General features: G+C 43.7%; 1 protein-coding gene and 1 long non-coding RNA gene across 2 annotated transcripts in view; one reads left to right on the top strand and one right to left on the bottom strand.

Moving 5' to 3' along the window:
• The window catches only part of LOC307195416, a 152,987-nt gene extending 148,196 nt beyond the window's left edge, over window positions 1-4,791 (bottom strand). The window contains exon 1 of the long non-coding RNA XR_013830832.1: window positions 4,723-4,791. This is a non-coding gene — a long non-coding RNA (uncharacterized lncRNA). The remainder of the gene's footprint in view (window positions 1-4,722) is intronic.
• Window positions 4,792-17,256: 12,465 nt separating this feature from the next.
• Window positions 17,257-25,083, top strand: VGLL2 (vestigial like family member 2; the record flags this gene model as incomplete). The annotated part of the gene is made up of 4 exons (XM_079939495.1): window positions 17,257-17,337; window positions 19,580-19,892; window positions 21,963-22,484; window positions 23,759-25,083. 4 exons carry the CDS (start codon window positions 17,257-17,259, stop codon window positions 23,797-23,799), a joined length of 957 nt encoding a protein of 318 aa, XP_079795621.1. The 3' UTR covers window positions 23,800-25,083.
• Between the last annotated feature and the right edge of the window lie 802 nt (window positions 25,084-25,885).

Below are 25,885 nucleotides of genomic sequence, written 5' to 3' on the forward strand. Positions count from 1 at the left end.
AGTCCTGACACAATGGAATGTGTGGGGCACTGGGTGTGCAGGGTGCTGGAAGGGGGGAGATTAAAGGAGGACTGGCAAGCGTGGGCTGGAAGGAGAGGGCAGCACTGAAAGACGTGTGTGTGTGTGTCCTGTGCAGGGAGGAGGGCTGGGCCGCACAAGGATCTGAAGGACGAAGCGGAGCCAAAGGACACCTGGTTGACCTTTTGAAAGGAGGACGGGAGGTTGTGGGAAATAATCGGACCCTTAAGCCACTCATCTAGGTGCATACCCTCTACTCCCTTCTCCTAACTCATTGTTCACCAAACCTGTGGAATCTCTCTCGAGATCATTTCCTTACATACTGGATCCCAAAGCTCAGGGGATCATAATTATGCCTGCTGATCTGTCAGGGCCCTGAAGGGAGTCAGTCGCCATCCTTCCCACTCTGCCCATTCTCCTCCTGCCTCTCAGCTCTCAGGTGCTTCCCTGAGACACAGACACGGTTGACAGCAGCAGGGCTCTGGCAGCATTCGAGAGGTGACCACAGGCTGCGTGGGTGAGCCTCCACCTTAGGGAGGTACTCTCCTCAAACGAGACAAATGACCTCCCCTCCCACCATGGTGGGAGCTCCATGAAGAAGACAGTAAACATTACCTGTAATCCCATCACCTAAAGAGACAACCACCATTAGCATTTTAGTTATTTTCTTCCAGGCTTTTACTATACACCTAGAATTTTTCTTTTACAAAATTGGAATATCTGTATATGTGTGTGTGTGTGTGTGTGTGTGTGTGTGTGTGTGTGTATTGTATGCAGATATAGGTAGTTTCATGCCTGTCTTTCACTTAAGTTATATAATCAGTGTTTTTCATGTCAATAAATATTCTTAGGGGCTTCCCTGGTGGTGCAGTGGCTGAGGGTCCGCCTGCCGATGCAGGGGACACGGGTTCGTGCCCCAGTCCGGGAAGATCCCACATGCCGCGGAGCAGCTGAGCCCCTGAGCCATGGCCGCTGAGCCTGCGCGTCCGGAGCCTGTGCTCCACAACGGGAGAGGCCACAGCAGTGAGAGGCCCGCGTACCGCAAAAAATATATATATAAAAATAAATATTCTTAGGAAACAAGACTTTTCTTAACAACTGGCTGTCATGTTATAAATACAACATAACAGTTAAACATTTGCCTATTGTTAGACATTTGAGTTGTTTCAGGTTTTTATTATCAAAATATACTGTAATAAACATCTTGTATATAAATTTATCTGTATATTTGTTTATTTTCATAAAATAATAACAGCTAATGTTCACTGATTTCTTACTATGTGCCTGACCCTGAGCTAAATGCTTTATGCATATAGCTTTATGCATATTCATTTAATTTTCACAAAAGTCTATAAGGTAGGTTCTACTGTTATCCCCATTTTACAGGGGATGGGTGACGTAGAGAGGTTAAGTAAACTGTCCAAGCTCACACTAGAAGAAAACAGGGGAGTCAGGGTTCAAATGCAGAGTTTTACCTGGAGCCTGAACTCAAAATCAGCTGTAACTTCTTAGAAAATTAAATTACACAGAATCAAAGACTAAGAAGATTTTATTTACTAGTTTGTATGTTTGTCATAAAGTAATTCCTGCAAGTAGTATATGAGTGATATTAAATGAAAAATAGAAGACTTCTATACCCTCCTCCCCTACTCCCCAGACTTACTCCCTATAAGTGGTAGTTAAACCTTCCTTGTTTTTATTTCTCTTTATTTTCAATGTTTTAAAACTGAATGATGATATGTCTAAAGGTGAATCTTTATTCCATCCATCTAGCTGAATACTCAGTGGAATGCTTTCAATCTGAAGACTTGTGCCCTTTAAGTCTGGGAATTTTTTTCTAGTTTTTTTTTTTATTACTTTTTTTTTCTCTGTTCCCTTTTTCAAAACTCCTTCTGGAGGAACATCAGATTTTTTTTCTCACATCTCATCTAGCTGTTCTAAGTTCTGGGAAATTTTCTGGACATTATCTATCAGCCTTTCTATTTCATTCTTTCCACTTCAGGAATTTCATATTTTAACTTCTAAAAACTCTTTCCTTGTCATTTATTGGGTTCCTCAAGAAGAAGAAGCAGATTCTGATATGGAGATCAATACCTGTTGATGGAAAGAGAAGGGAAGGGAAAGGAAGGAGGCAGGATAGGGCAGAGAGAGAAGTTAAACTGTGATGCCTTCACAACAAGACCTTACTCAGCAAAGGCATGAGGCACTATACATCCCACCTACAAGTCACTGACTTTGCGCTATCCCAGGGAGAGGGTGCTGTCGTTACGGATAGTGGGGCTAGCTGAGGTCCCAGGAGCAGGAAAGGCAAACTCATACCCAGAATATGAGTTTATTCCAGGAAAGATGAATACCAGAGAGGTCACTGCTAGAAAGAAAAAATTAAATGTTTTATTTCTGTGCCGTTTTAAAAAATATTTGCTTTAACCTATTTGTAATCCATTGAAGTGTCAGTTAATTCTGTACTTTGCTTTAACCTATTTGTAATCCATTGAAGTGTCAGTTAATTCTGTACTACTTTGCCAGTCAGGCTTACTTTGTAATAACTTATGTTTCCTATCTCAAGTCTTCAACATTAAGGATATATTTAGGTAGCCCTAGGAGCTATGTCATTTTTCCCAAAATAACATCCTGACCCTAAACCATACAATCTGATAATAAGGAATTACTATCAATGAGACATTGTAAACATACATAATATTTCTGAATCTGAAAAGTATTTGACCTATCAAAGGAGCACTGGAGCAAAGGTCCACTGTCAGAGTCATACTTCCCATCATGACATTGCCGGGTTTCTCTTACAAGCCTGAGTAATGATCCTTCATTTGTCAGTCAGCAGTCAGCCTATCCTGCCTACGGGCAGGTCCTTCACTCTTTCTATTGGCCAGAGAGAGTGATGGAAGGCAGCAGCTGCTGCCTTGCTCAGTGCTAGGCTCCACCTCTACCCTACAGAGATCACTGACTGAAATGCATCAGAGACCACTCAGCTGTTCATTAAGGAGCCCACAAAGAGGGCCGGCATGCTGAGCGCTTACATGTGAACTGAATCTAGGAGGTCTAGTTCATAGAAAAAAAGTGTCCAGCACCATCACCTTTTCCCTTTACAAACACAGGGCACGAACTAGGGACTAGTGCTGCAGGCATATCAGGGATTTGTGTGCAAACTGTCAATTAACAGGCCAACCTTAGTTCCTGAGAGAACACTAGGCAAAAGGAAAAGGGTTTGAACAGGCATTCTGGAGCCTAATGCTGGGTCAGCACTAATCGGTGGAGAGTGTTTCACAGAGTGGGGCTTGCAGCACTGTCAGGTGTGTCTCCGGAACGCCACTGTCACTAAATCTGGAAATAAAGTAAGGTGATAAGGAGGGACAAGAAAGAGGCAACATCCAATGGGTGCTAGGACCTCTCAGGGACCCTGGATGAATTTTATTTGGCTGTTTTTCTGAGAGTGCACATTTGGGGGGTATACTTAGTCTCAGGTTCTGAGGTGGTGCTCTCTGGATACTAGCATTCTATGTAAGAACTCCGATATTCCTGGATTTGGGACCCATATTGACCCTGCGACTCTTCCATTGAACAGCTGACCAGCCTCTACTGTGTATCAATAATCTCCAGAGGCTAAGCGATTGGGCTGGGCTGACAGCAGCATCTGCTGCTCGTCCATCATCTCTTCCGGCCAATAGAAGCAGGGCATGGTCCCCATGGCCTGGGAAGGCCTTCACTCTCCCTCTCCAGTGGCTGTGCCAGATGAAGAAGTCATTACTACTCAGGGCTGGAAAAGAAACCAAGGATGTCTGGAGGGAATAAAAGAATGAGAGAACAGGATACAGGCAGCCAGTTGGTCACCAGGGCACATTACAGCCTCTGGGTACTCTTTCCAGATGCCTTGCATTTTTCAGTGTGCAGCCTCTTTCCCCATCCCTTCACTGGGGGGAGTTCAAGGTTTCAACATCCCTGCATAATTCAGTCTTTAAGAGAGGGATAGGAATGTCTTGAGAAAGAGAAAGTAATGTGGCAACCCAAAAAGAGATTCAAAGTTTTCTCATTGTTTTGTGATTAACTCAGGAAGCTCCACAAGGAGCTGTGGGTTCCCAGGAGCCATGAATGTCACTTAGGGAAAGTGAGAAATAAATGATGAGACAAGCAATCTTTCAGTGCTCCTTCAAATGCTCTCAGTTTGGCCCAATTCTCTCTGTACTCAGGATGTGTATGTCTTTCATGGTTGTCCTTCATCACTATTTTCATGTTCTATTTCTCAAAAGCCTTATAGTTGTTAATAGTGATACTAACACTAATAATATCTTCCTCTTGAACCATGCACAGCATTTACAAAGATTGTTCACATTCATGACTTCATCTGAAACCCTAGGAAAGAAAGACATGTGGTATCGTGCCCGTTTTAGAGACAAAAGCCAGAAAGGTCAAAAAAGGTGTGAGCAGCCCCAGGTAGAAGACCTGATAAGAGTCAAGGTGGAACTTGACCTCAGATGTTACGTTTCTAAGTCCAGGTTTCTTTCCACACTCATGGCTCACATGACATCAGCACTGTCCACAACTCAAGTAACACCAGTCAGCTATGATCCCGAAGTAGGGGGCAATGGAGTACGTTTCTGCCATGATGTCACTGCCCTGAAGGAAGTTACATCCACGCCACCAGTGTGTATGTGTGTGTATGTGTAATAAAATTGTAATCTTTCCACTCACCAGATCAATGACTGCTGAAATGGAGTCGTTGAAGGAATCTCAGTTTTTTTATGAACTCCTTTATTCCCTCTCATTTGGGATTTGGTGTCGTTTTCTCAAATCCTTGGGAACTGACAAAGGGACAAAGTAATTGACAAAGTCAGTCAGTTGATTTATGCTGAGATCTGAAAGGTAGAGTTCTGTTCGTGTTTGCATATGTGTGTGGGTGTTTTAAAAAGCAGTGTGATTCACTTTTTTAGCCTATAGAAAACAATTCTTAACATTTAAGAGGAGGATTCATGCAGGAAAACATTTAGATATGGAAGTGCAGACACTGTGCAGAAAGTTAGCTGTCCTTAAACTATCCTCAACTTCCAATAAATGACATGTTTCATTTTTCCCTTCCTCGGGATCAATGTTTTTAAATGTCCCTTTCTTTGTCCGTTTCCTCTTTTCATAAAAATGAGCATATGACAATAAAATATTTTTCCTTATCCTCTCAAAAAAATACATAAGAAAGGATTCTACCACTAGCTTAAACCAAATAAAATAAAACAGCATGACCAACAAGTATCTCATGATGTTGAGGACAATCATTTTGCTGATTTGACTTTCCACACCAATTAAGAGATTTGGATTAGGCAATGAAGCTTGGAGAGTCTTTCACAGTAACACTTAGCAAACTTTAATTCATAAACCCTAGAGTGCATGACACCCAACAAAAAACATCTACAAAGCACATCAGTTAAGAAAGAAGAATAACAATCCTTGATCTTTTTTAGATAACTGTCTGAAAGATTAGGGATATGGGATAAGACCATTATGAATATATAAAAATGGAAATACCACTAAGATCCTAATTATTCTCTCTACTAAAAGAACAATGAAAGCTTCAATTTTTCCCAAACTTGATCCCAAGACAGACTTGTCTTCTACCCTCAAATCCATTTTCCTCTCAAGTTTTAGGAACTGAAACAAAAAAAGAGCAAAGAGTAGGAAAAAAAGTAGGAAAAAGTTAAAACCCATAGCCCTCAAGCAGTAGTCACCTCCTGCCAGCACAAATAAACTATAAAGGGTATTGAATCAATTACATCATTTACTCTCTTATTAACGTATTTCTTGAAGTATAATGAAAGGTTGTCTTCATAATCGGTTCTTGAATAAGCTTAAGTGGGAGTTCTAGAAAAATGTATGATCAATATCGTCCAGATTGTCCACACTAAAAAAAGAAAAAGAATTCTAGCATTCAATGTGCCTTTAATACAAATCACAGTGGGACTGTAATATTTAAAAAGTAATTCACAATGCCAACTCCTATAATATATAGAGCAGTGATTCTCAAACTTTATCATGCATCAAAATCACCTAGAGAATTTATGAAAACAGATTGCTGGTCTTGCCCCCAAGAGCGTCTGATTCCGTAGGTCTGAGGTGGGGTCTGAGAATCTGCATTTGCAATATATTTCCAGGTGATGCTGATGCTGCTTGTCTGGGAACCACTCTTTGAGAATCACTGCTATAGAGCAATTAATTTAATAGGAAATAACAAAGGGCCTTTGGCTTTGGGCTGAGTAAATTCATTGATGAAATAAAGAAAGAAATTTCAGAATGGAAACTACATTCATTCAACAACTATATAAGTGCTCACTATAGGTCAGTAACTGTTCTAGATACTGGAGATACGGTGGATTAAAATGGATTAAAGACCTAAATGTAAGGCCAGAAACTATTAAACTCTTAGAGGAAAACATAGGCAGAACACTCCATGACATAAATCACAGCAAGATCCTTTTCGATCCACGTCCTAGAGGAATGGAAATAAAAACAAAACGAAACAAATGGAACCTAATGAAACTTAAAAACTTTTGCACAGCAAAGGAAACCATAAACAAGACGAAAAGACAACCCTCAGAATGGGAGAAAATATTTGCAAATGAAGCAACTGACAAAGGATTAATCTCCAAAATTTACAAGCAGCTCCTGCAGCTCAATATCAGAAAAACAAACAACCCAGTCCAAAAATGGGCAGAAGACCTAAATAGACATTTCTCCAAAGAAGATATACAGGTTGCCAACAAACACATGAAAATTCTTTATGTGATGTTGAAATTCTTCTCAACATCATTAATCATTAGAGAAATGCAAATCAAAACTACAGAGATATCATCTCACACCAGTCAGAATGGCCATCATCAAAAAATCTACAAACAAGAAATGCTGGAGTGGGTGTGGAGAAAAGGGAACCCTCTTGCACTGTTGGTGGGAATGTAAATTGATACAGCCACTACGGAGAACAGTATGGAGGTTCCTTAAAAAACCTAAAATAGAACTACCATAGGACCCAGCAATCCCACTACTGGGCATATACCCTGAGAAAACTATAATTCAAAAAGATAGATGTACCACAATGTTCATTGCAGCTCTATTTACAATAGCCAGGACATGGAAGCAACCTAAGTGTCCATCGACAGATGAATGGATAAAGAAGATGTGGCACATGTATACAATGGAATATTACTCAGCCATAAAAAGAAATGAAATTGAGTTACTTGTAGTGAGGTGGATGGACCTAGAGTCTTTCATAACTGAGTGAAGTCAGAAAGAGAAAAACAAATACCATATGCTAACACATATATATGGAACCTAAAAAAAAAAAAAGGTCATGAAGAACCTAGGAGCAAGATGGGAATAAAGACGCAGAGCTACTAGAGAATGGACTTGAGGATATGGGGAGGGGGAAGCGTAAGCTGGGACAAAGTGAGAGAGTGGCATGGACATATATACACTACCAAATGTAAAATAGATAGCTAGTGGGAAGCAGCCGCATAGCACAGAGAGATCGGCTCGGTGCTTTGTGACCACTGAACGGGGTGGGATAAGGAGGGTGGGAGGGAGGGAGATGCAAGTGGGAAGAGATATGGGGTTATATGTATATGTATAACTGATTCACTTTGTTATAAGGCAGAAACTAACACACCATTGTAAAGCAATTATACTCTAATAAAGATGTTAAAAAAAAAGAAATTAATTCACACTTATACGGTCAATTAATCTCCAACAAGGGAAGCAAGAATATACAATGGAGAAAAGACAGTCTCTTCAATAAATGGTGCAGGGGAAACTGGATGGCTGCATGCAAACGAATCAAGCAGAGCTAATTTCTCATCCATACACAACTCAAAATGGACTAAAGACTTAATGTGAGACCTGAAACCATAAAAGTCCTAGAAGAAAACATAGGCAGTATGCACTTTGACATCAGTCTTAACAATATTTTTTTGGATATGTCACCTCAGGCAAGGGAAACAAAAGCACAAATAAACAAATGGGACTACATCAAACTAAGCTGCCTTTGCACAGCAAAGGAAACTTCCAACAAAATGAAACGGCAGCCTATCAAATGGGAGGAGATATTTGCAAACTATATACCTGATACTTGATAGGGAGTTAATATACAAAATATGCAAAGAACTCATACGACTTAATATCAAAAAAACAAACAACCTGATTAAAAAATAGGCAGATGACCTGAACATTTTTCTTAAGAAGACATACAAATGTCTTCTTAAGGATCTTGAAGGCCAAAAGACCTTCTTGAAGGTCAAGAAGGATGTCTTCTTAAATGTCTTCTTAAGGATCTTGAAGGCCAAATGTCTTCTTAAGGATCTTGAAGGCCAAAAGGATCTTGAAGGCCAAAAGACACATGAAAAGATGCTCAGTATCACTAATTATTAGTGATCTCACATCTGTTAGAATGGCTATTATCAAAAAACAACAAACACCAAGTTTTGGAAAGGATGTGGAGAAACGGGAACCCTCATACACTGTTGGTGGGATTGAGAATTGGTGTGCCACTATGATAAATGGTACAAAGTTTCCTCAAAAAATTAAAAATAGGACTGACATATGATCGAGCAATTCCACTTCTGGGTATTTACCCGAAGAAAACAAAAACACTAATTCATTCATATATATATGTAAACACACACAACGGAACATCACTCAGCCACAAACAAAATAAATCTTGCATTTTGTGACAACATGGATGGAATCAAAAAGTATTATTCTAGGGTCTTCCCTGGTAGCGCAGTGGTTGAGAGTCCGCCTGCCGATGCGGGGGACACGGGTTCGTGCCCCGGTCTGGGAAGATCCCACATGCCGCGGAGCGGCTGGGCGCATGAGCCATGGCCGCTGAGCCTGCGCGTCCGGAGCATGTGCTCCGCAACGGGAGAGGCCACAGCAGTGAGAGGCCCGTGTACCAAAAAAAAAAAAAAAAAAAAAGTATTATTCTAAACGAAATAAGTGAAACAAACAGAGAAAGACAAATACTACATGATCTCATTTACATGTGGAATCTGAAAACCAAACCAAACATACAAAACATCCTGGCTAGGCAGAGAGGGAAAAACAGCCTCATGACCAAGAACTGGGCTAGATGGCTTTTGACTCAGTGCCTAGATGTGCATTGTCTTTGTTATCACAAAGGAGCAGAAGCTCTGAAAAATACACTTAAGACCAGGTTGAGAACCAGGATGCGCCCAGGGCATTAGCCCTGCTCATAGCTTTGAGTTTCTTTTTTATTTTTGCCTTAGAATGTTTGTTTTGGGTTCCAGTTGTGTTTTCTGGTTACCTCTTTTTACATTTTCTTTATTATTTATGTGTTTGAGCAAAAGGAGTGAATCTAATGGTTAATTCACTCTCATCTCTACAGAAAGCAGTTTTCACATATTCTTTAGGAAAAAATAAATGACAAAATTTCTATCTAAAGTAAGACTCCTAACATAGTGTGTGTTGTTGCCTGTCTTCTTGCAGAAATCTACTTAATCATTCACCTCTCCTGGGCAGGGGGATTTGTAGGTACTAATCACTAAGCAGGATATTATGGCTAATAATTCTAGTAATTTATTTCCTCCATTAAATATGCTATATATTACTGTACATTGAAATATACAGTAATTACATATTGTGATAAAAATGAAAAAGTTCTCGTTTCAAAGCCCCAACTTTACCAGATAAAAGAATGGTTATCTTCTGTTCCTAGTCTCATGAAAGTTCAGAAAGGCTGTACTTTTATTTCCCAAGGAGCAGACACTGTATGTACATACATGTACTCAGGCCCACAGAAAGCAAACATAATGGGCAGCTTTGCTTCTGATACTGCATACCAGAGATCTCAGCCTCACTCACCGATGCTTGGAAGACAGAGCTCCCTTTTGTATTACATCTCCCTGGAATTCTAAAGGATCTCTGGCTAACTAATTCTGTCCAACATTTAAGAGTAGGCCCCTGCTTGATGAGATTTGGGGAACACAGGACATTTTCAAGTAAAGGTGATCATGTACTATTCTTCAAGAAGGATCTTTCGTTGGAAATAACACGCATAGCGGAAATCTTTAGAAACATTACGCTCTTTTCAAATCAAATGTGAGTTTATTCCAATTTCAGAGTTTGGAATCATAAACACCCTGAGACAGAGATAACCTAGTCCAGTTTCTTCTTTGTATACAAAGAAGCAAACTTTGTATACAAAGAGCAAACTGAGGGCTTAAGGAGTGACAACATTCCACACCACAGGTCAGTATACAGTGTCTTGATATCCAGTCCATCACTCCTTCCATGCTACTCATCAGCCCCTTCCATTCTTAAGAAAGTAACTAAGATAATGTCATCAGGTTGAGGGTGTATTACTTTTAGAGAAGAGACAGGGCAATGTCCCATGAAATGCAACCACTGGGCTGAGATCCCAAAGTATGTGACCTCTACAGTCACAGGCAGCCAGGGCTTAAGTCGGCCACCTCCAGTGCTTCAAAGGTGGCAATCAGCAACACACCCTTCCACCTTTCCCCGCCCCTTTTAAGAGCTAGGGGTGCTCTCTGGTTCTTTAACTACTTGCTCACCTAACTATTTGACGAGTGCTCTGAAATGTCTTCCTTTTGACATCTACTATTGGAATTTTCTTTCTACTGAAATAATTCTCTGTAGTTTTCAGGTCTACTACCCAAGGTAAAAGAAAAAAAAAGGACCTTTGTTTCTGTTTAACTTGTTGGGAGGGTTGCTTTAATTTAGCACTTTATTTGAAATGCACAGACACGGCCTATTTTTCTAACAGCAATAGTTGTTTACTAATAGAGTTATCCTACTGCATCACTGAAAGGCTGTTTTACCACATCCATTACCAAAAATAATAAAGGGTAGTGCCCTGGAATTAGCTACTTCCTCATATACCCAGGAACAAAGCCATATACATTGATGCAGATTAGGGTTTCAATTTATTGAATAAATTGAATAAACTCAATTTATTTTTCCACTGAATTCCCACAGAGAAAAAGAACGCTAAGGGGTAAAAACACGTGTTCATTTTGAACCATTTCAGAATCACTGGCTTCTTAAACTATTTACAAACACCAACAGACACTACTAAGGTCATGGCCACATTCTGAGTACATGATTTGTTTGGAGAAAGAATTAGCTATGCTCAGGAGTATAAGCATTAATCTACTAATATGTAAAGAAGCTTCCTTGGTGAAAGCCCACTTTGAGACCTGAGTTTTTCAGTTTGATTTCTTACATGGTCATATTCAGCTGGTTTTCATTCCAAATTAGCTGGACAACTGACAAATTTCCACTTTGATTCACTGTGCAGCAATATCTTGCATGAGGCATATAAAATGATATACTGTTCTTAAATTTTACATTTCAAATTTTTAAAACTTTTATTTTTTAATTACCCCTGTAATGTCACGGGTTGGATTACTTTACAAATTGATTGATTCATTCCTCTCTTAAAGAAAGATGAAAAACAATAGCAGCTGGTGAAGTTTAAATTTCATAGTCAACAACTGGACTTCTACCTTAAAATATGATGCACAGTATTTATAGCATAAAGTTAAGATCAAAAATAAAAGGTGTAGTCTGCTTTGGGGTCTGCTAAGCTAAGTGTCTTGATGCACCATCAAACTTCTTTCTACATGTTATACTTAAGGCATAGTTAAACCTAATTTACTTATGTCACCATGAAACAGACTTCAAAATCAGTCATTATAACCGAATACATTAAAGACAAACAATGCCAGTCTAGGAGTCAGTGCTAAAAATTCTTCCACACGTGCCAAAAGAAACTTCCTACGAGTGAGTTTCTAAGAAGCTGTTTCTTGAAGCATGTGACAGGACATCACACCCACATGGATATCTTCACCTTCTGTCTGTTATTACTGTGGTCTCCTTTTAATCCCTTTAGCATCCTGCTGAAATGAAGTTTATAAACAGAAGTTTGGGAATGGATCAACACCAATACTGTCAAATATCTAAGTCAACAGTTTAAATCCTTCAGTCTACTACTACCTTCTGAATCTGCAAAATCCTCTATGACCCTGCATCTTACAAAAGGAGTTTCACACATATGTTAGTTTCTAGCATATGTTTGTTTCTAGGCTGTCATCTCCAGACTGTATGTCTTTAAAGAAAAAAAATCCACTATGGTCAGAAATCTAAGGCAAGTAGAGTGACTTTTCCAGCCAAGTAAAGATGAAAAATAACTTCTTCCCATTAAGAAATAATTTATACATGTTCTCTGAATTAACTCTTTGTGTCCAAGTAAATAATCAGAGGATGTAAATTTTCTTCTAACATTTCCACTCTTGTAAAAATCTAACAAGCCAAAATATTTTCCACACATCTATTCCAAATCTCCCTTTTTGTCATTTGTTATCGTTTTTAAGGTTTGGCTCTTGTGAATTGTATTTGTATAATAATATTTTTATACTAAGCATCTCATAGAGACTCATTAAAAAGAACTCATTTCTGAAAGATGAATCTGGTATTAAATATATTTCTCAATCCTAGAACTGGACATTACTGTCAACATGAATTCAAGAGAAAACTAAATTCAGGAAGTTGTCTTATACTTAACATGAAAATAGTCATTAAAATATAAAGGAAAAAAACTTTAACATTCTTATAATAACTAAATATATGTTAATAATTACAAAGTAGTCTCATCTATTCATCAGGATAAACCATAGACGATTTTTACTTGAAAACACTGTTAAAAACTACTCTAATTTGCATGAAAATAATTGAACCCTCTTTCTCTTGGTTTTTCACGAAGTAAACTGGAATTCCTCCACTTAGCATTTCAGTGAGATTTCGGAGAACAGGAATTTCTCCTTTTTTCTTTATTTCTTTAAAATAAAATCACCATTCAGACCCTCCATTAATCACTAGAGTATCATTACTAACACTGAAAAAGCTGGCTTCTGCAGACATGTTTTCAACTAATACTATTAATAGGCTGAATCCACAAAATCTTGTCAGCTACTCTCCAAATTCCAAACACATCTCTGCTTTGTAAAACAGGCAATGATGGGTTTAGGGGTTTAAAAAAAAAAAGTCTGCGAGATTACCATCATGTTCATCCTCTGGCTGGCAAAACAAGGCAGCATAAAATGCCAAGACTCAATGATTCAAATAAACCATGGCTGAGGGAGGGGCTGGACTGGCTCAGGTCAGCAATCCAAATTAGTTTCACTCCTTACATCCTTCCTATAAAGCAGCTTCTTTGCAGTTTTCAGAATAAGATGACACAGGTGGACAGAAAAAATTCAGAAGGTAATGAAGTCAGCTTATTAAAAAACGAGAGGCAGTTCTTCTGAAAAGAAAATAATTTCATTGTGATGCTACCTTGAAACATGTATCATTCAAAAGTAATTTGGCTTCATTCATGAACTTTGAGAGTAAAGGCACTTTTTATTTTCACAGTTATAGATACTGTTAGAACTGCACACTAGAACTAGGGTACTGAAAGGGAGTTTTGGTGTAATTGATTTTATTTTCATATGGCACCCCCTCCCCCACCTTGGCAGCTCGGTAAATTGCCATGAAGCTATCATAAAGTGGAATTCCTTTCTAAAAGAAGTTTTATATTCGCTCAGCCCAATTAGGAAGTTAAAAGGCAATTAGATTAGATGCAATTCACAATAGCTGATTTTTCTGGGGATGTTAGTACATTTTTCCTCGGGACCCAAGTTCTGGGACATTTAACTGTTTGCTTTGCAATCTCTTCTCCTAAAATAACTGTGAAAGGGGAAGAGAGAAAGAGGGAAGAGGAGAGAGACTTTCCTCCCAGTTTTCTCCTTCAACCTGTACCCCATCCCAAGGTTCTAAATCAAAACTTGACTCCTTTGACTCTACTAATGTCCTGGCAGTTTGAATGGCTGGGAGAGTAGACGGGTTAAATTTAGTTGTTTTTACTTTCTGCCTCAACTTAGAAACAAGAGGCAACCTCATCAGATTGATAAATACCACCCACGTGTAAACGACAGCTTTTCAGATATACAGAAAAGACTGAACACGCTTCAATCTTTGGATGTATTTTAAAACTGCGGACTGTTTGTTTTCCTCTCTGTACTTTGGATTTGGGGGGAGGAGACTGCTTTCCTGCCTAAATTCAGGATTGATGCTCACTGGCCCAATTGCCTGTGTTCCTTTAAGCTCCTGTGCAGTCGGTACCCTTAGTTAGGTTCAATGATGTTTTTAAAAACTGTTTCAAATAAGAGAGGATTGAGAAATGTGAACAGAAAGAAGCCTTAGGCAACTGGCATCGTACTCTCTTCATTTTCTTCGTTCAAAATGTGGGAAATCGCTGCTCCTGTAATCCTTTTCAAAAATAACAATTTGTTGGACCTTGTTGGTTCAGAAACGTTGTCGTTATTTTCTCCTGCATTTGTAGGAAAAGTAAAGTTCAGGGCCAAAGTAAAATTAAAATGTCAGCGTGACTGTGTACAGAGGATAGGCGATGTCTACTGGGAGGTGAGCGAGGACAGGTTTCGAGCTGCCGAGCGCATTGGCTAGACATGCGATTCGGCGCTTGCCTCCCACCGCTTTTCCCGCGCAGTACTGCCAGCCTCTGGCCACGCTGCAGAGCCTGGGCTGCTCGGGAGGAAGCGCGCTCAGGCGACGGACGCTCAGGCCTGGAGATGCCCTACCCCAAGGAAGCCAGAGTAGAAACTCTATGTCCAAGGATGGACAGAGGGACCTGCGCGAAAAGCGGGAGTGTGACCGACCCACGGAGGCCGCGCCTACCGGCGGCGATCTATCCCGGGCACTGCGGTGTCCTTACACTTGACCCGGGGCTTGCGGGCCGGGCCCACCCAGGACCTGGCTTGGTGCGAGACGAAGTGGTCCCCAGCAGCAAGGGTGGCTCTTCCCACGACCGTTCGCTTCTTTGTCCCCAGAGGAGATACGTGTAAAGCGATTGTTGCCCTCCTCCAAAACTCCTGGGGAGGGAGGGTTAGAGTAGTGGTGGGAGGGACGTTCTGCTTCACCTGTGCGCCTGGATCATGGTAGGCTCCAGAAGCCACCCAGCTCAGCCACAAGGCAGCCTGGCCCCTAAAAAGAGACTTGCGTAAAACTGTACCACAGGGGTGTCTTTTTTTTTTTTTAATTTGCTTTAAAATAGATTGCACTGTAGCTAATTAAAAAAACACTTCAGCCACTCACGACTTCTCACCATTTATAAACCGAACTGGAGACATGGAGCCACTACCCACTTATAAATTGAACAAAACCAAAATTCAACCCTGAAACCATTTGGCTTAAAATATTCACGTTTTAAAGACAAATATATCTTTTTTAAAAATTTAATTCATTCATTTTTGGCTGCGTTGGGTCTTCGTTGCTGCACGTGGGCTTTTCTCTAGTTGTGGTAAGCGGGGGCTACTCTTCGTTGCAGTGCGCTGGCTCCGAGCGTGGGCTCTAGACGCGTGGGCTCTAGAGCGCAGGCTCAGTAGTTGTGGTGCACCGGCTTAGCTGCCCTGCGGCTGTGGGATCTTCCTCGACCAGGGCTTGAACCCCTGTCCCCTGCATTGGCAGGCAGATTCTTAACCACTGTGTCACCAGGGAAGTCCCTAAGACAAATATATCTTTTAAGGGTGCATTTGTTCGCAGTTTTATAGTCTGTGAATCGATGTCGGACTTTTTGTTGTATTTATACTCTATTTATAAACTCTAGTTATTCACTAGAGTTCATTTCTATCAGTGATCCACGCTGCTTCTTTCTTGGGTCTGGGCTCTCAATGCTCCCAACCTCTACCCTCCCTACCCCCAAGTATGCCCCACAGGTATTCTTGTAACGTTCTTTCCCCCACCTGTCCCGACGTACAGAAAGCCTTGTCTCAATTCGTTCCTAAACTTTAAGGACAGAGAACTACAGGGCTGGGGGAGGGGTGCCTGGGAAGGCGGAAAGCGTTGCAGGAAGCAGGTCCGAACCAGGAGAGGTCTCAGGGAAGGAAACAGAACGGCGATGCGAAATGCGTGTTTCACAACTGGAGTGTATTCTCTTTCACCTCTGAAACGAAACAAGCAAACAAAATCGCAGCTGCTGTATTACTGACTGAAGAGTCAGCAAAAGTCCTCTCTGACCTCCCTGCAGTGCCTAGGATAATTCCTCTTGCAGCCAATGAGTCCTCGTTCGAAAAAGTTAATGAAACTTTAAAGGATGACGGCCGAGGAGAGTCGGGGCGGCCGGGGTCTGGGTAAAGCCGCCTGGACTCCTCGAAAGCAGCTGGTACCCGGACGAGCTGGAGGCGGGGAGCGAATAACGCGGACCTAGAGGGCTCGGATGGAGGGCGTCAAAGAGAAAGGGCGGGATCATAATCTAGAGGGGCAATAGGGATCCGCCCCAGTGAGCAGAATTAAAAGGTGTGGTAGCTGACGGCGTACGGATTGGCTCAGAGGGGGCGCAAAGGAGGTGCCGCAGGGCAGCGGTTACAGGCTTCAGCCGCTGCCGTTTCCCCGCAGAGGGAGCTCCTCCGCGCAGAGAGGAGTTCCTGGACTCTTACATCCTGTCTGCGAAGATCCGGATTTCCTGGGGTATTCCTAGGGATAGCGCCGTTCCTCCAGCCGAGGAGCCGAGAGCAAAGAATCTTCCCCACCTCGCCACCCCGGACGCACACACTCAACTCTCCAGTGTGAGGTCGGGACTTCCCACAAGACCTTTCCCCACTACTCAACAACTTTCTTTCTCTCTCCAAATGTAAAAGCCCCCATTTCTGCCCTCTCCTCTCCGTCCTCCCGCCCCCTTCTGCTTTAGCCTGGAAAATCCTTGCTTCTCACAGTGCGAAGTCTCAGGGCTCAAGTTCCGGGCTGCGCAGTTCACCGCACCCTTCGGCCACAGGTTCGCCGCCGGGTAGCCCAGGGAAACGCATCGGCAAGCCCCTCGGTCCCTCGTCCCACGCACCCCATTGGCCTCCCGGCCCCGCCCCCAACCCCTCCTCCTCCGCGGCCCGGGAATGGCGTCAGCACGCCGGCCCCGCGTGGGGTTTAAATGCCCACTAGCTGGAGGCCGGGCGCTTCCATCTCGGAGCGCGGTGGCGACGGGAACTGCAGGGGTGGGAAGGGAGCGTGCGAGCGGGATCCCGAGCCGCGGAGCACGCTGCCCCTCGCTCCGCCGCGGATGACTTGGGAGCTCGGGTCCAAGTGCCGCCCATGCAGCATCCCTGCCCTCTGCCGCCCGAGAGTTGATGATAAAACACTTAACCGTCTCCGCTGCGAGAAGCCATGAGCTGTCTGGATGTTATGTACCAAGTCTATGGTCCTCCCCAGCCTTACTTCGCAGCCGCCTACACCCCTTACCACCAGGTACGTGTCTCTTCTCGGCCGGGCCTCGTAGACAGGTGGCGCGCCCTGGCTTCTCCGAGCACTGCCAGTACTCCGAGGTTCCCGGTGCCTCCGCGCGGGTACTGGGCATCCGAACAGCGGCGGGCGCCTCCCGGATGCGGGGATTGCCCGCGCTGCCACCCAGTAGGTTGAGCTAACCCCTTTAGCTTGCCCGTTTGCTCTCTCGGGAAGGCAGCTAAGTCCTGCTAGTGCGTGCCCCGGACTTCCCGGGAATAATTAGACGAGGATCGCGCGAGCTGCATCGATTTCTTAGGGTATGTCGGACTCCAGATTTCTTCCACGCCCGGTGCTGGCGCGGGGAGATGCAAGCAAAGCTCACGCAGGGAAAACCAAACTTTGGTCCCAAAGGTGAGAGTGACAACAAAACAAAAGCAAAGGCCTGTCTCTGTCTTTATGTCTGAGAATCAAAGACTCGCGTTCTCATCTCTGCAAGCTTATTTTATCAAAGGCTTTTTTTTTTTTTCAGTTTCAATTCTCAAGCGATCAGGCCAATTAATTCCAGAACCAGCGAATTCGTTACAAAGAGAACTGCACGAAACTCACTGGCTTTATAATCTCTGCTTTGCAAAGTTCTGGGAAATATTATTGACCTGGCAGAGGCAAGCTTCATAGATAATACTTCGCCTTTCGCTAGCTGAGTCCGGCTGCCCTGCCATCAACAAACCCACTTTTGAGAAGAGCACTAGCCCCGGTTCTGCAAACTCTTCAAGTTTCGTTTAATTTTTACAATATTTCTATTCTCCGGGCTATATCTGGTCGAAGTTTTTCTTTTCATTCCTCAGCTGCTGTAGTCGAAACTGAGGACAGTAGTCCAGGAAATGAATAAGATCGCACTCCAGTGGGCAGAGGGGGGGATCCCCTAGGAGTCCGGACGAGGTTGGAAAGTGAGGGCCTGGACCTCCTGCTTCGGGAAAATTGAAATACATCCCAGTGTCCGAGTCCATGCTTTTGCCAATTTTGCTTGCAGAATATCTATTTGAAAATTTCCGGATGAATTAATGATGGAATGGGTAGACTTTGCCTTTTGTTTTTGTTTTTCTCCCTCCTCCTCTCCTTTTTAAAACTTTCCAACCAGAAGTTTGTTTAGTCTCAATGTTAATTTTAGTTATCACCAGAGTCTCTCACTGTAAGCCAAGTGAGAATGTGGTAGAAATGGTGATATTGCTAAATAACTCCAGTCTTTTGGCTTCGGTGTCCAAGATGAGCTCCTTCCCAGGCTGCGAGTATTACAAAGAGGAAAGGAGGGTTGGTTTTCTGTCCGTTTGGTCCTTTCTCCTCCCTGACCCTGGACCAATCTATTGCCCCAAGATCTCTGTTCATTTTTGTATGATCAGGGTCTCCCTTGAAGGGCATCCCTGCCTGCATACTGCTTTAACACTGCATTCAGTCCATTGCTCGTTTCTAAGAAAATGTTTTCAGCGGCCACACTTGGTTTTGTAAATCACTATCAGACAGTCATGATTTACCCAACCTTACAGACAAGATCATCCTCTGCTCCTTTTTATTACTTTTTCCCTCAATATACACAGATGGTGAGGTAGAAATTGTCATAGCCCACTGGTTTTTCCTTACTCAAAAGAAGATCTCTTTAAAAGCTGAGACTTTCTAATGGCCAGTTTATGAATGACCAAATATCAACTTGCATTTATTAAAATGATCCATGTCACGATGTTATTCCATGTTTTCATCCTACAGCAGTTCTTCCTTTACATCCTTGTTGTGTAGAGTGGATTTTGTTATTTTCATGTTCTATCATGAGGATGCTTTAATCCTGCATCTTGCACGTCTGCCCTGAGTTCTCAGGCAGGGAAGAGTCAGGCCCTAACTGGACTTGGGTGCCTTTTACCCTTGGAGCCTGATTTTAAAACTATATCTGCCTTGAGCCTGGCTCTGTGGTCAAACTGCTTAGGCGTCTTCCTGGACCTTCACCCTGACACCTTCAGAGAGTTCTCCCTGTGGCCTGGCAGCAATTCCAGGGAGACAGAGGCTCCAAGAAGGGCAGTCGGCCTCTCAGGAGCCCCACCTTTGTTGAGCTGCAGGTTGGGAGGCCTGTTGACTGCAGCCCACGTTACTGAGCACCGGGCATGGACACCCATGTCAGTTGCTCCTGGATACCTTTGGGATCCGGATGAGGGAGTGCAGTCTGAACACAATTTGCTCGCTCTTTTGAAATTGACTTCTCTATTCTTTCTCCTTTGAGCAGAAACTAGCCTGTTACTCCAAAATGCAGGAAGCACAGGAGTGCAACGCCAGCCCCAGCAACAGCAGTGGCAGTGGCAGCTCCTCCTTCTCCAGCCAAACTCCGGCTAGTATAAAAGAAGAAGAAGGCAGCCCGGAGAAAGAGCGCCCACCAGAGGCGGAGTACATCAACTCCCGCTGCGTCCTTTTCACCTATTTCCAGGGAGACATCAGCTCTGTGGTGGATGAACACTTCAGCCGGGCCCTGAGCCAGCCTAGCAGCTATTCCCCAAGCTGTACAAGCAGCAAAGCCCCACGGAGCTCCGGGCCCTGGCGGGGTAAGTATGGGGCCCCAACTGGCAAGGGAGGATAGAGAGCCCTCATAGCCTGGGGGCCACCTACAGGGGTTCAAAGAGATGCAGCTGAAAGAATGCTAGGTGTTAGAGAAGAGGTGAGGAGAGCCATTGGGAGAGGATAAGGAAATCGAAGGAGGAGTAGGCACAGGCCTAAGATCTCTCCTTGAAGAGGCAGAGCAGAGCAGTGACCTAGAAAAAACCAAAGGCCTTGGAATTGGGAGGCCTACGTTTGTGCGTTGGCTCCACCACTTCCTAGCAATATGACCTTGGGCAAGTCTCTTAACCTCTTGGAGGTCACTCTATTTACTGGTCTCTAAAATTAGAATAATATTTGCCCACTTAACTATCCCTGGAGGTGGCTGTAAGGGTAACAGAAAATGTATGTAAATGTGCTGTGGAAATGTGAGGTTTCCAGCAGCCTCCCAAGGCAGGTGGGCGGGGAGGGGGGAGGGGGATCTTCACAAACAACAGCTTACAGGGCCCTTACCCCATTTCTGAAACTCTTTCCAGAGAAAAAAGTCCTAGAATGCAGTGCAAGCAAAACCTGCTGAAGAATGTCTCCTAAAACCTACTTATGCCTTTTGCCAGATTTTGATTACTTGGGAAATCTTGAAGCAGAGAATGTCTTTCAATAAGCGAGTAAAATAATAAAGAAATAAGAATTTAAGGGTAGCCAAAACATCTCTAAGGGATTTCCCCAAACACATCCCTTCTTTATTGGTTTACCCTCCTCACCAAGCACTGCTTTACCTAGCCTGGGACAATGATTTCTTGGATGAGTTAACGAACTCTCCCTTCTATTCTGAAATCTTGACCTCCCTTTATTACCAAAACAAGGGTGGAAGTAACTATTTGGTAACTTTGGTAACTTTCTCACTAATCTTTGCTTTTGATGTGTACCAAGCTGAGAAATGAGGACTTTGTTGTAACAAAGGAAAACAAATATTTCATTTTGGGGGAAATGACAACTGTCGCCCTTCCTTTTTTTTCTTAAGAGTGTGACAGTTTGTACAAACCTTGCCTAGACAAGATCCAAAAACATTAGTTTTAAATACAAAACATTCTTTTTATTCTCCAGTTGCCTAAATACTTTTAACAGGAAGACTGTTCACTACTTAGAATGCATTTTCAAAGCATTTTAAATTATCTACTATGAAATGCAGATGCCTTCTCCAGGGTTCTTTTAATTAAATGTCTTTCTTTCCTTTCCTCCCAACTAAAGGCAACAAATTTGAGCTAAATGCTGTTCTCTTAAAATGCTTCCAGACACTAGGGGTCAACAATGATACAAACAATAATAATTATTATTGTTGTTATTATTATTATTCCTGACGTCCACATTTTGATGCAGAAAATTTTTTAATTAAAACTGAAAAGACCTGTCCCTTCGTGTCCTCCTCTGCAAATAATACAGCTGCCCTTTTAATAGGTCAAGTATACTCTTTGCAAAAAAATTTTTTTGAAATAAAGTTTCTAGAAAGGAGGCTAATAATAGCAAGACTCCGAAATATGTCGATGGACTTCCAGTCCATCCGAGGCCTTGGAGGGGCACATTTTCTGGAGCAAGAGAGGCTGAAACGCGAGAGCGGGTAGTGAGATCGCTAGGCGGCCGACCAAGAGAGGGAAGAGGTACCTTTAGCTTCAGGAGAGGCTGCGGGCCGGGAAGGCGAGGCCGCTTCTGGTCCGAGGCCGTCCAGCCCGGAGTCCGAAAGAAGCTCCCTGCGCCCTGAAACTGGGGCTGGGGAAGGAAGTCTCTCCGCTCTTCCTCTCCCCGCCAGTCTCCAGGTTCCCGCAGCCTGGGACGCGCCTGCAACATCCGAGGAAGCGGCGCTCCTCCCCAAAGAGTTCCCCAGTGCGGCGCCCGGACCTCGCGTTCCCGGGCCGCAGCCCCGCGAGAGAGGCGCCGCGCGTGCGCCCAGCACGGCGCCTTTCCCGCCCTTTGCCCGCCCCGGCCGTTCAGTTCTGCGGCGGCCGAGCGGCGTCGGCAGCCGTGCTTCCGGCGGTGATGCGTTCCTCTCTCCCTCTCCTCCCCTCCGCCTCGCCGGCCCAAAGACGGCTCCTTCCCGATGAGCCAGCGCAGCTTCCCCGCCTCCTTCTGGAACAGCGCTTACCAGACGCCGGTGCCCGCGCCGCTGGGCAGCCCGCTGGCCGCCGCTCACTCGGAGCTGCCCTTCGCCGCAGCCGACCCCTACTCGCCGGCCGCGCTGCACGGCCACCTGCACCAGGGCGCGGCAGAGCCCTGGCATCACGCGCATCCCCACCACGCGCATCCGCACCACCCTTACGCGCTGGGCGGCGCCCTCGGCGCCCAGGCCGCCGCCTACCCGCGGCCCGCAGCCGTGCACGAGGTCTACGCGCCGCACTTCGACCCGCGCTACGGGCCGCTGCTGATGCCGGCCGCCTCGGGGCGCCCGGCCCGCCTCGCTCCCGCGCCGGCCCCCGCGCCCGGCAGCCCGTCCTGCGAGCTCTCGGCCAAGGGCGACCCGGCCGGCGCCACGTGGGCCGCGCCCGGGGGACCCTTCGCGAGCCCCACGGGGGACGTGGCCGGGGGTCTGGGCCTCAGCGTGGACTCAGGTAAGCGGGAGAGGGAACGTGGCATCCCCGGGCCCCTCCTGCCCTGTGCCCAAACCTGGGCTGAGGCCGGGACCCTACTTAGTTCTCCTTGGAGACCCCAGTGACCCTGAGGCCCGAAGGTCTGCCTGGCGGGGTTGTGTTTCATCAGACAGATGACCCTGTCTGTTATCGGTGTGGGCAGAATGAGAAAGTAGCTGGTTAATATTACAGAGGATTTTTAAAAAATAAAATTTGTTGGAAAGGTTCTAGCTCTGTGCTGTTCAGCACTGTAGCCACCGGCCACATGTGTCGGTTGAGCACGTGAAACGTGGCCAGGCCGAATTGGGATGTGCTGTAAGTGTATAATATACACTGGATTTCAGGACTTTGTCCCAAAAAGAATGTAAAATTCATCTCACTGATGTTTTACATTGATTGCATGTTGAAATATTTTCAACACATTGCATACTGAATATATTGGGTTAAATAAAATATATTACTAAGTCTCACCTGTTTGTTCTTTACTTTTTTTCGATGTGGCTGCCGGAAAATTTTGAATTATGCCCATGGCTCCCATTGTGTTTCTGTTGGACAGCGCTGATCTAGAGTGCCTGCTAAGAGGGTAGTTTAAATGGTGGCCCGGGATGGGGGGGGCGGGGGGGGTCTTGTCACCTCTTGTGGTAGTTACAAGTCATACAAATATGACTCATGACTCTGATATCAACTTAATTGTCAAATTATATAGGTCTCTGGAAAACATAAAACTTAACAAGAATACGATTTTAGTGATAATATTAAGTCCCTGGCTTGAAGAGTTGAATTTGAAAGGTACAGGCAAATAAGGGTTTACTTTTTTGTTTGCTTTATTTTTAGGGCAAATGAAAAAAATAGTTATATAATAAATGCAATCGTTGGCTCGTAGTCTTGCCGGCTCTCCCTTCCCTCAGGTGCAAATTTGACACTTGTTTGCTTTGCTTTTACTTTCATTCATGCCCTTTAGATGAATTCTGTGACTTTCACAATGAAACAGTGCTGTTTGTCTTTCTCTTTCTTTAAATATCTTGTGCCTTCCCTCCCCCACCCCCTTCTCTCTCCCTCTCTCTTTCTCTTCTCCCTCTCTCTCTCCCTTTTATTTTCTCTCTGTTTTCAGATTTGCAGCCTCAGGACAAAAGCAAGGATCTGTACTGGTTTTAGACAACCCACCTTCTTCCCTGTAGGTCTCTGCATAGCGCAATTGGTGACACTCAGAGCTGAAATCAAGTGGGTTTGTAACAGCTTCTGATCTTGGTTTGCAGCTCGTCGTTATTCCCTCTGTGGTGCATCCCTTCTGAGCTGATCTGCTGACCCAGGGTTTCCCCTTCCCTTTTCCTTCTGACCAGCCATGGAGGCTGGCATCTGTGCCTCTCACTTCATGGATGAGGACATGGGGGAATGCAGAGACTTCAAACTTCTCCGTGTATTGGGAAAACCAGAACACACATCGACAGAATGTTCATCTAAAAATAATTCCTTCTGCCAAAGAGGAAATCCGAAGACTCTGAATGATGCTTAATGACTTTTGGGCAAATCACTGGAAATATCCATGGTGATCACTTAGGTGACATGATATCATAGTTTTCTTGGAAAGAGGGAAAGAAAAAGAGATGTTTTGGTGTGAATATTTTTTATGCTGATGTGAATTATTTCATTAAGTAGTGTGATCATAGCACTGCCGATGTCAATATCCTCAGACTGAAATGTATTTGTATTTGCATCAAAGACTGTGGTAAAGAAGTCAAAAGAAGCCAATTCCTTCTTCCTCACCTGTAGCCTCCAGCTCCTTTCCTGCCCGCTCCCTCCCTACAACACCCACTCCAGACACAAAGACACACTTTTTCCTTCGGACTGTGAACGTGGAAGCCTCAGCCTGAATGTGAGCGGCAAGTGGCTTATCTGGAGCCACCTGCCTGAGTCTTACTGAAATGCAGCTGTTGTAGGACAACTGTTTAAAACTCCAGAAATACATCGACCAAAGGGGGCACTTCCCAGTGTTTGGCACAGCAATTGCAGTTGCACTGGATATGTTTTATACGTGTGTGTGTGTGTGTGTATATATCATATTTTTTACAAAGAACATTTTATGATGAAAGAAGAAACTCTCTCTGCCTTCTCTCCCACAAATTCTGTCCCTCCTTCTATCCTCCTTTGGATGAAAACAAGTAAGCATCAAGAGGCCCCAGTTGTCTCCAAGAAGAAGAACTAGGAGTCACCAGAAGGGGAAGAGATGCCCATGGAGTCTCTGGTACCTCGAATATTCTTCTCAGTCTCTGTGGTCATGGTTTGGTCACTTTAGTGTTGGGACAGGGGAAGGGGTACACATGTGGGCAAAACTGAAGGGGATGAGGAAGAAGAAACGAACATTAAAGATGTTTGTTTACCACTAGGTCGCTGTGTTATTTCTTAAAAGGAAAACAAATACCTTATTTTCTCTCTAATAGCATAAAATAATTTATAGTAGTATGATCTGATGTCAGGAAGTAAAATTACTTCGTATATATATTTTTGGTTTTCCAAAGTGATTGTCATGCTGTGAAACCTGTGAACCCCTTTCCACCTCATGTCAACCCTGGAGATGAGAAGTTGGGTATCCCCCCTCCTTTTTACAGATAAGAAAATGGTAGCCCACGGAAGGCCAGGTTATCTGATGGCCTTCATCAAGTAAAAGCAGAGATGTGTAGAAAACACTACTTGTATACCATTGAGTCAGATACACACATTTTTCTCCAAAAGAGAATTATTGTTACTTCTTAAATTCTAGACTCTTCAGATAGTAGAGTCCTCAATTTAAAAATGTTTTGGAAATACTGGTTATTTTATATTTTAATCAGCTAGGCTAGGAAACCAAACCTACAGCTAGGCCAAAAAAAAGAAATTATTAAATTAATGGTTTTATTTTCCCTTGATGCCAAAGTTATTCGTGTCCTTTCTCTGAAGAGATTTAGTGTTATGCCCAAACTGCCCTTGAAAGTTGTTAAAGCATAAAATATTAATTCAGATCTTGATCTTCATTATAACACAAGAGGCAAATACAGTGTATCTTGGGTAATTGTCTCAAGAGTTGGGTGCAGTTAAGGGACCTTACTCAGAACATGGCTTAGCAGAGTTACCCATCCCCTCTTTCTATCATTTTGGTACATGTTAAGTAGACTATGATCATTACAAGAACCTATTACTGTTTTTGCTCAGATGGAAGATACTATATGATTATATTGTCCCAGATGTGATAGTAATTAGTAATAACTAATTGCATTGCATATAGCAATAACTAATGTTAATTATCAGGCACTGGTCTGAGGGCTTTATATATAGGTTAACTCATTTAAACCTCACAACAATTCTGTGTGGTACTTATTACCACAGAGGCTCACAGAGGAGAAGTTATC

The sequence above is a fragment of the Stenella coeruleoalba genome (assembly GCF_951394435.1).
Source record: "Stenella coeruleoalba genome assembly, chromosome: 12".
Taxonomy (NCBI): domain Eukaryota; kingdom Metazoa; phylum Chordata; class Mammalia; order Artiodactyla; family Delphinidae; genus Stenella; species Stenella coeruleoalba.